We start from the raw sequence: 11,146 nt of genomic DNA, 5'->3' as shown, positions 1-11,146 counted from the left end.
GACATCCGTAGAGATACCAAGGTGCTCATTTATAAAGCCATTGTCCTCCCAATTCTGGTCTACGCCTGCAAAACATGGATGGTCTACAGACGTCACACTCAACTCCTGGAGCATTTCCATCAGTGCTGCCTCAGAAAAATCCTGCAAATCTCTTGGGAAGACAGGCGGACAAATGTCAGCGTGCTGGAAGAAGCAAAGACCACCAGCATTGAAGCGATTCTCTTACGCCATCAACTCCGCTGGACTGGCCACGTTGTCCGAATGCCCGATCACCATCTCCCAAAGCAGTTACTCTACTCCGAACTCAAGAATGGGAAATGTAATGTTGGTGGGCAGGAAAAGAGATTTAAAGATGGGCTTAAAGCCAACCTTAAAAACTGTGGCATAGACACTGAGAACTGGGAAGCCCTGGCCCTTGAGCGCTCTAATTGGAGGTCAGCTGTAACCAGCAGTGCTGCGGAGTTTAAAGAGGCACGAATGGAGGGCTTAAGGGAGAAATGTGCCAATAGGAAGGCGCGTCAAGCCAGCCCTGACCAGGACCGCCTTCCACCTGAAAACTAATGTCCTCACTGCGGAGAACATGCGGATCAAGAAAAGGTCTCTTCAGCTACCTATGGACACACCCCCAGGACACCAGAAATGGAGGACCATCATCCTCAGCCTACAAGGGATCGCCTAAGTAAGTAAGTGGAGTTGAATGGGAGATCTCCAATTAATATAAGGTGCTGTAAACTAAGTTTTAGAGGAAGGAACTAGCAAAATCACCTCCAATTATTCCTTGCATAAGAAAATATTATGAAATTCATGGGGTTGTTATAAGTCAACAGGCGACTTCAAGGCAACACATAGAAGTGAGTACAGAAAGTTCAAGCATCCCTTATCCGGAAATCTGAAATACTCTGAAATTGTCCACCTGGGTGGCTGAGATTGCTTCCTAATGGTTCCGTGCACACTTACATAAACCGCATGCATAACATTATTGTGAACTTCAGACTATGTAAGGTGTATAAATGAAACATAAATTAATTTTGTAAGGAGACTTGGGTCTCATCACCAAGATCTGTGTATGTGCCTACACTTTGCCTGTTGACTTATGGCAACCCAATCAATTTTATAGGGTTTTCCTAGGCAAGGAATGCTCACAGCTAGTAATGCCATTTCCTACCTCTGAAATAGAGCCTGTAGCACCTGGCTTTATTTCAGAGCCTCTATAGTCCAACTATAGACTATATGGAGCCCCCAGTGGTGCAGTGGGTTAAACCACTGAGCTGCTGAACTTGAGGACCAAAATCTGGGGAGCGGAGTGAGTTCCTGCTATTAACCCCAGCTTCTGCCAACCTAGCAATTCAAAAACATGCAAATATTAGTAGATCAATAGGTACCACTCCGGCAGGAAGGTAACAGCACTCCATGCAGTCATGCCGGCCACATTTCCTTGGAGACGTCTACGGAAAATGTTGACTCTTCGGCTTAGAAATGGAGATGAGCACCAACCTTCCAAACAGGCCCTATATCCCAGGATCTGATCCCAGGTTTTCTGCTTTAAACTGGATTATATGAGCCTGAAGTACCAGATAATCTGGGATAAACAGAAAATCTGGGATCAGATCCTGAGATATAGGGTCTGTCTGGAAGGACCCTCAGTAAACCCATGGGGATGTCTGGATGCTGTGTAAATTTAGCCTCTGGATGCTTTGTGTCACTACAAAAAAATAGGCCTAACTAATACCAAACCATAAACTCTGTATTGATTTGATATTTATAGTGAAATATAGCAATTGAAAGCAAATAAATTAACTCAACTTAAATTAACACAGTTTTACTATATTATAAAAACTGATTTTATGGTACTATTAAAATGGATTTGATTTTACAGTAATTGTTATTTCAAAAAACTTTGGCCACTTGCTTGAGAATTCAAGCCTCTTGCATATTAAATATTACATTTAATATGCAATGGTTTCTAATAGGCAAATTACAGAGTGATACAATTTATTTCAATTTGCAACAACTAAATCAAAGTTTGAAAGTTGTAGATAAAGGTGTGTTAGTTACTTTTGTATATAATTCAAAAATGTTTTGGTTTCCATTGGTAGTGGTTTTTGCAATTTTTCAGAAATTTCCTTTTCTTTTGTTGTATTTTATAACTATGCTTTTCCTTTGTTTATATGTTTGAATTTTTTAAAAAAAGAGAGAGAGAGAGAGAGCCCCGGCTGCTTGAGTTAACTAAGAGTCTGCTTGATATATATTAAATATATAATAAGAATCCCTTATCTGGAAACCTGAAATACCCTAAATATATATTTAATATAGTCTTTAATGTGGCTAAGATATAGCATTATATATATTAAATGGATAGTATATGCAACATAGGGTTTTCCGGGGGGCTAACATATTGCATTATATATATATATATATATATATATATATATATATATATATATATATATAAATGGATAGTATAGCTAATATAGGAGCTTTAATGGGGCTAAGGTTTCATTTATGTATGTATGTATGTATGTATGTATTTATATGTATATGTATATATAAATAATAGTATATGTAATATAGGGTCTTTAATGGGGCTAAGAGATTGCATTATATGTATATTAAATGAATAGTATAGCTAAAACAGGGTCTCTAATGGAGCTAAGATATCATATTATATACATTAAATGGATAGTATAGTTAATATAGGGTCTGTAGCGGGGCTAAGATATATTATATATATTAAATGGATGGTATAGCTAATATAGGGTCTCTAAATTGGCAACGATATCACATTATATATATTACATGGATAGTAGTTAATATAGGGCCTGTAATCTGGCTAAGATATTATATTATATATGGATAGTATAGCCAATATAGGGTCGTTCATGAGGCTAAGATATTGCATTATATATATTAAATGACTAGTATAGTTAATATAGAGTCTCTAATGGGGCTAAATATATTATATATATATTAAATGAATTGTATATGCAATATAGGTCTTTAATGGGGATAAGATATCACATTATATATACCAAATGGGTAGTATAGCTAATGTAGGGTCTGTAGTGTGGCTAAGGTACAGTAGAGTCTCACTTATCCAACATAAACGGGCCAGCAGAACGTTGGATAAGTGAATATGTTGGAGAATAAGGAGAGATTAAGGAGAAGCCTATTAGACATCAAATTAGGTTATGATTTTACAAATTAAGCACCAAAACATCATGTTATACAACAAATTTGACAGAAAAAGTAGTTCAATACGCATTAATGCTATGTAGTACTTACTGTATTTACGAATTTAGCACCAAAATATCATGATGTATTGAAAACGTTGACTACAAAAATGTGTTGGATAATCCAGAACGTTGGATAAGCGAGGCTTGGATAAGTGAGACTCTAATGTATTATGAATTTAGCACCAAAATATCACGATGTATTGAAAGCATTGACTACAAAAATGCGTTGGATAATCCAGAACGTTGGATAAGCGAATGTTGGATAAGTGAGACTGTACTGTATCGCATTATATATACCAAATTGATAGTATAGTTAATATATAGGGTCTTAAATGTAGATAAAATATATTTATATGCAACAATTCCAAATTGTAAAAAAAACAAAAAAACAATTTCGGACAAAAGGGATTCAAGATGCATCAAGCATTTTAAATAGACGTTTGGCATCCTGACCGAAAAGCCACCCAACCAATGAGAAAGCGAGGCGGCGTGACGTCACACTCGGAGTCTCTTTCCGCCCCGCCCTCCGTGCGCCCCCTGTCGGCCAAGAGGCGGTTGGCAGCCGCCGGAGTCGAGATACGAAAAAGGCAAGTGGGCGGTGCCGCGAAGGAGGTGGGCGTGGCTTCGTCGGGGCCCCGCCTCCCCCTTGAGTCAGAGGCGCGCGGCGGGCAGACAGGCAGGCAGGCAGGCAAGCGGGCTGCCTGGGAAGCGAGGGCAACAAACAGAGCGGCGGAGAGGCAGGCGGGCGCCCTGATTGGCGGGCGGAGACAAAGTGGCCGAATCTTGGGAGCCTGGACGCTCGGAGGAGAGAGGGTGGGCAGCAACGGCCGCAGCGAGCCCGAGGCGCCGTTGTTTCGGAGCGAGGAGAGCGAGTTGGCGGCGTTGGAGAAGGAGGACGGCTCGGGGAGGGGGAGACCGACGCCCGGGAAAATGAATCGGAGCGTTAGCCCGTCCCCGAGCCAGGAGAGTTTGGGCTTCGAGCCCTTGGAAGTCAAAAGCAAGGTAAGCCCCTCCTTCCACGCCCCATCCGCCCCCCTTCCTCCAAATGAATGGAGAGGGAAACTTTCTGCGGCTCCCGGAGGCTTTTGTTCGAGGCGCCTTCCTTCCCGCAGAAGAGTTGGAGGTCTTGGCATTCCTTCTCTTCTGCGCTTCCCCACACTTCTCTGCCTCCCCGACTTCTCCAGGCCTGGCTCACACACACACACCCCCTCCTTCCCCTCTTCCTCCCTCCCCCCTCTCGCCCCTGATGCTGCTCTGCGTGCCTTCAGCTCCGCCAACTCGCTCCTCTTTCTCCTCCTGTTTCAACTTGTTGGGACAGTTGCGCCTCTCCGAGTCTGGCTCCCTTTCTTTCTCCTGAGCCGCCCCATCTCTCTTCTCTGGTAGGAAACAGAGCTGGATGTCTCTTAAAGAAGACAATCACCTCAGGCCCCTTCCACCCAGCCCTATAGCCCAGGACATCAAGGCAGAAAAATCCCACAATATCTGCTTTGAACTGGGTTGTCTGAATCCACGCTCAAATAATGTGGGATTTTCTGTCTTGATATTCTGGGATATAGGGCTGTGTGGAAGGGCCCTTAGCATGATTTTCAAGCCAAACTCTTGTTTATATAATTTAAACATTAAAAAAAACATTATTTTTAAAGAAAAAAACACAGCAAACAATGCTTCTAGATTCAGTTCTTTGTGATTGTTATTTAGGGAAGTAACAAATCAATAAGTTTTTATTTAGGGCGCTTCCACACAGCCCTACATCCCAGAATATCAAGGCAGAAAATCCCACATTGTCTAAGTGTGGACTCTAATAAAACCCAGTTCAAAGCAGATATTGTGGGATTTTCTGCCCTGATATTCTGGGTTATAGGGCTGTGTGGAAGGGCCCTGAGTCCACACTGCCATATAAACCAGTTCAATGTGGATTTTATACAGCTGTATGGAAGTGGCCTTAGAGCCCTTATAACCCCGAATTTCAAGGCAGAAAATCCCACAATATTTGCTTTGAACTGGGTTATCTGAGGGCACTTCCACACAGCCCTATATCCCAGAATATCAAGGCAGAAAATTCCACAATACCTAATTTGAACTGAAATATATAGCAGTGAGGAGTCAGATAACCCAATTCAAAGCAGATATCATGGGGTTTCCTGCCTTGAAATTCTGGGATATAGATCTGTGTGGAAGGGCCCTCAGTTAACCCAGTTCAAAGCAGATATTGTGGGATTTTCTGCCTTGATATTCTGGGATATAGGGCTGTGTGGAAGGGCCCTCAGTTAACCCAGTTCAAAGCAGATATTGTGGGATTTTCTGCCTTGATATTCTGGGATATAGGGCTGTGTAGAAGGGCCCTCAGTTAACCCAGTTCAAAGCAGATATTGTGGGATTTTCTGCCTTGATATTCTGGGATATAGGGCTGTGTGGAAGGGCCCTCAGTTAACCCAGTTCAAAGCAGATATTGTGGGATTTTCTGCCTTGATATTCTGGGATATAGGGCTGTGTAGAAGGGCCCTCAGTTAACCCAGTTCAAAGCAGATATTGTGGGATTTTCTGCCTTGATATTCTGGGATATAGGGCTGTGTGGAAGGGCCCTCAGTTAACCCAGTTCAAAGCAGATATTGTGGGATTTTCTGCCTTGATATTCTGGGATATAGGGCTGTGTAGAAGGGCCCTCAGTTAACCCAGTTCAAAGCAGATATTGTGGGATTTTCTGCCTTGATATTCTGGGATATAGGGCTGTGTAGAAGGGCCCTCAGTTAACCCAGTTCAAATCAGATATTGTGAATTATCTGTCTTTATATTCTGGGTTATATGGCTGTGTGGAAGGGCCCTAAGTAGACTTAAGGTGCATCTGCACTGAGGAATGTATGCAGTTTGGCAAAAACGTGAACTGCCCTGGCTCAATGCGATGAAATCCTGGGAGTTGCGTTTATTTAATTACTAGTTTAGATACCTGGCATTGCCCAGGTTATTTGAAAAAGACAATTTTTAATTGTCCAAAATGAATAAGTTTGTGTGCGAACTACAACTCACGTCATACCAGGTTAACCTTCTGAAACTACATTAATGGTTAAAGTTTGTCATGCTGGGCAAGTTTGCTCTCTAGATGCATCATTATTCAAAGTCATTCCAATTGTCAATTGTACATATTCCTTATTCATTTCTTTCACTGCTCACTAACCAAAGGCTTGGTCCCACAGCCATGACTTTGCTTTTTTCAGATGGCCAGAGGGGAGGGCGCTGATCCAATTTCACTGGGGAGATAGTTTCACTGGGGAGATAGATCCAAAGCTGAAGGGACACCACTGAGAAAGCCCTGTCTCTCGTCCCTACCAGTTGTGCCTGCGAAGGAGGTGGGGCCGAGAGCAGGGCCTCCCCCAAAGATCTTAATCTCCTAGATCAGGGGTCCCCAAACTTTTTAAACTGGGGGCCAGTTCACGATCCTTCGGACTGTTGGAGGGCCGGACTATAGTTGGCCACCAAGCAACAACAACAACAACAATAATAATAATAATAATAATAATAATAATAATAATAATAATAATAATAAAGAGGATTGGAAGAGACCCTTTGGGCCATTGAGTCCAATCCCCTTCTGCTTTTGGGCACCAAAAGCACAAGCAAAGCACCCCTGACAGATGGCCTCCCAGCCTCAATGTTTAATAATAATAATAATAGGAAGAGAAGAAGAGAACCCTTGGGTCATTTAGCCCAACCCCCTTCTGCCTTTGTGCCGTTGGGGGCCAGATAAATGGCTTCGATGGGCCGCATGTGGCCCCCGGGCCTTAGTTTGGGGACCCCTGTCCTAGATGGTTCATAGAGGGAAATGTGTTCAGACATGTAAATTGGGCAGGATTGAGAAGATCTTGAGCATTCTTTGTCATAGGGTACTTACTGGTGCATCAGCAAGCTATAACTGCCATTATTCCATCACATAGAATCAAGTGATGTCAAACCACATTGATTCTACAGTTTACAGAACCTGGTGTTACCAACTTCTTTCTCAGTTAGCCTCAAAGTTTCTACACAAGATCCCTTCATGGAGTCATATTCCAGATTAACATGGCTGTTTCTTTAGAGTAAGGGGGTGTTGCTTGCAGAGTGTGACAACTTTCTCCATGAGACATGGGATGTATCCACACAGTAGAATTAATGCAGTGTAATTGCTATGACACAATGCTGTGGAATTAGGGGAGCTGGAGTTTTACTCAGTCTGCCAAAGAGTGCTGGTTCCTCACCAAACTCGCATGATTCCATAGTATTGAGCCCTGCCAATTAAAATGCACTAATTCTACAGTGTCAATGCACCCGTAGTCTAAACTGCATCTCGGCCTATTGGCTCCCTCCCCTCCCTTCCCCATGGCCTTATAAAGAGCCTTCTAAGGAACATTGAACTTGAGCGAAAACAGCGTTTTTGCCCTTCCTCTGGGCCTGGCCAATGACAGGGTATCTGTCTGGGTAATGAGGCATAGATTACATACCTCTGGTTCACTTGCTTGGTAGTCAACCTCAGATTCCAAAAGGCTTCCCAGTTTTAAAAATAGTAAAAAACAAAAAACAGTGATGGGTCAAGTGAACTAGTCCAAAGAGCCATGTTGTCTCATGGTAGAGAGACAGAGGAGTCTGCTAGTAGATGTTCGGAGCTTCCACAATTCTTTTGCTATGTGAAGATGTCATGCCTCTGAATATGTACGCTCCATTTAACAATCATGCCTAAGAGCTGTTGATAGGCCTGTCTACCCCAGATCATGGTCATTAAAAAAAATCTTGTTGGTAACATCTCCCTGTCTAGTGGCAATGGAGTCTCACACGTTGGCTGTGTGTTGTATGAGACAGTACTTCCCACTGCTGAACATGCTCCCAAATGTAGAGCCAGGCCTATCATTGGGTAGAGTGAAGCGGTCGCTTTAGGCTGCAACTACTGGGGTGGGGAGAGGGTGCAATAGGAAGACCTCTGTGTGTTTCTTGGACTGCTTCATGAAACCCTATATGACTTGCTGTCTTAAAATATGGTAGGTATGTTGACTTGTCACCAGTGTTGATGCAAGATTCAATCATAACCCTCCAGGTCAGCTTTGTAGCAAAATGCCTGACCGATTTCACCAAATGAACTCAAAATTTAGTATTACACAATGTACCACGATTTTTGTTCCTGGGTTATAAAGTTTGTTCTATCATAAAAACATGGAAAATGTTTAGTAATCTGCAAAAATTTTGTTTTTGCGGGATATCTTGCAGCACAATTTGCTATAGTTTTTCAATAAATAAATTCCAGCCAATTCAACATAGGCCCCATCTACACTGCCACAAGAGATAGCCTATGATGACTATGACATACTTGTACTGCATCGCAGAATCTCCTGCAGCATTGCAGAGAACCCTTGGAGCAGAGGCTGTTTTCTCAGGAGAGGCATAAGACCAGAAACAAGCACATTTAGTATGATGACTAGTATCCCTTGAACTGCACTGCTCTGGGTACAATGGTGAAGATGAAGAGTAGGGGTAGTCTCTCTCTCTTTCTTTGGTAAGAGTTCAGGTGTAGTGCTGACATGGATGTCACGGCTACTACTTTCCTGTTAGAAATGTGTGCAAAACTGAAGAAGGAGAGATGGCCCTGATGTATCTGTGTTTGGTTTTTTTGTTTGGCTGGTTTTTAAAAACACCAATGGTATGAAGTTGAGACACTGGCTTTGTGACATTGCCTCGGTGTGACTTCCTTGGAAGGCAAGGCAGATGTTAGTTTTTAAAAAGCTAAAGAAAAGATGTTTTGACGAAGAGTAGCATTCTTCTGGGTGATTAACTCCACTCAAGTACATTCCTAGTAAATCGATTTATGATAATTAGCATGTCATGTTTGCGGTCTTTTTCTCCAGGCAATAGTAACATTCTTAACTTGCGTCTTGAGAAATATTCAGGTGAAGGGGCTTGCCTATAAGGGGAAAAATTAGGTAAACAATCAGCATTTTTGAAAGTGTGTATTGTTTTTTTCTTTCTGCTTTGGTTTGAGAATCTCCCTCTTAATCCAGTTATCATAATCCTGCTAGAGATGCCCAACTTTTATTTCAGGATCCTTTATGCAGATAACTTGTGTTTCTATTTCAATAAAGGCTACTTGTAGGTTAGATTAAATATTTCTCGTATTTGAAGCAGATCTGGTCTAAGATCTGTTGTTGTCAATGGCTTAAGTATGTTTGTTCCTGCTTATGAACGACAATTAGCAGCTTCTTACCATTGGCATACTCCTACCACAACTCCTGTACTTTCCTGTGTGTGCACTCATTGACAAGTGCGAGTGATGGTTTTCAAATGTTATTTTTCACCATGGGATGATTCACACATACATGTGCATCCTGTGATTTCCTTGTATTTACTAATTACTTGTGTGCTTAATGACAGGAAGTTGAATATGTGAACTGACACTCTTGCCTGATCATGTGTATAATGTGATGCATCGGCATAGTCCCACACAGGCACACGTGAATTGTCAAGTAGCAAAAATATACATAACTAGCCAGATTAATATCTCTAATTCAGTGGTTCTCAACCTGTGGGTGCCCAGGTGTTTTGGCCTCCAACTCCCAGAAATCCCAGCCGGTTTACCAGCTGTTAGGATTTCTAGGAGTTGAAGGCCAAAACATCTGGGGACCCACAGGCTGAGGACCACTGTTCTAATTTATGAAATGCGGAAACAGGTATTTGAAGATAATAGTTTTTTCATTTAAGAATGCATAGTTTTCAAGAATACTTGCTTTTGTTTTAGATCAGTGCAGTGATATTTAAAAGAGAGCTCATGTTTTAATGAAATCAAGGTACAAATTTACCATTAACTAAAACTTGTACCCTGTTTGCGTTCTAAATCTCCAAAATGCTCAGAATCCTTTAATGTTTATTGTGTAGAAGATTGTATTTTATGAGTTGCTGTGAGTTTTCCAGACTGTATGGCCATGTGTTCCAGAAACATTCTCTCTTGATGTTTCGCCTACATCTATGGCAGGCATCCTCAGAGGTTGTGAGGTCTGTTGGAAACTAGGCAAGTGGGGTTAATATATCTATGGAAGGTCCAGGATAGTTGAAAGAACTCTTGTCTGCTTGAGGCAAATGTAAATGGTGCAGGTGGCCACCTTGATTAGCATTGGATGGCCTTGCAGCTTCAAAATCTGGCTTCTTCCTGCCTGGGGAATCCTTTGTTGGGAGGTGTTAGGTAGCCCTGATTGTTTCCTGTCTGGAATTCCCCTGTTTTCAGAGTATCGTTCTTTATTTACTGTCCTGGTTTTAGAGGGTTTTTTTATACTAGTAGGTTTAGCATGGAAATTATTCATCCTTTTAGAAAGGCAGCAAGAGTTGGGAAAGGATCGGTTGGGATCTAAGCAAGGATTGTAAATGATGCACCGGTTCTGTTCAACATCTTTATTAACGACTTAGACGAAGGGTTAGAAGGCACGATCATCAAGTTTGCAGACGACACCAAACTGGGAGGGATAGCTAACACTCCAGAAGACAGGAGCAGAATTCAAAACGATCTTGACAGACAAGAGAGATGGGCCGAAACTAACAAAATGAAGTTCAACAGGGACAAATGCAAGATACTTCATTTCGGCAGAAAAAATGGAAATCAAAGATACAGAATGGGGGACGCCTGGCTTGACAGCAGTGTGTGCAAAAAAGACCTTGGAGTCCTTGTGGACAACAAGTTAAACATGAGCCAACAATGTGATGCAGCAGCTAAAAAAACCAATGGGATTCTGGCCTGCATCAATAGGGGAATAGCGTCTAGATCCAGGGAAGTCATGCTCCCCCTCTATTCTGCCTTGGTCAGACCACACCTGGAATACTGCATCCAATTCTGGGCACCACAGTTGAAGGGAGATGTTGACAAGCTGGAAAGCGTCCAGAGGAGGGCGACTAAAATGATTAAGGGTCTG

At 42.2% G+C, this 11,146-nt stretch overlaps 1 protein-coding gene across 1 annotated transcript in view; it reads left to right on the top strand.

The window, feature by feature from the left end:
• The first annotated feature begins 3,707 nt into the window (after positions 1-3,707).
• pard6g (par-6 family cell polarity regulator gamma) overlaps positions 3,708-11,146 on the top strand; it is an 84,423-nt gene continuing 76,984 nt past the window's right edge. Inside the window, exon 1 of the mRNA XM_003219770.3 lies at positions 3,708-4,235. Within this exon, the coding sequence (XP_003219818.2) occupies positions 4,164-4,235 (72 nt within the window). The 5' untranslated portion in view covers positions 3,708-4,163. The remainder of the gene's footprint in view (positions 4,236-11,146) is intronic.

The sequence above is a fragment of the Anolis carolinensis genome, chromosome 4, assembly GCF_035594765.1.
Source record: "Anolis carolinensis isolate JA03-04 chromosome 4, rAnoCar3.1.pri, whole genome shotgun sequence".
Classification (NCBI taxonomy): domain Eukaryota; kingdom Metazoa; phylum Chordata; class Lepidosauria; order Squamata; family Dactyloidae; genus Anolis; species Anolis carolinensis.
This window is presented reverse-complemented; position numbering and strand designations above follow the sequence as displayed.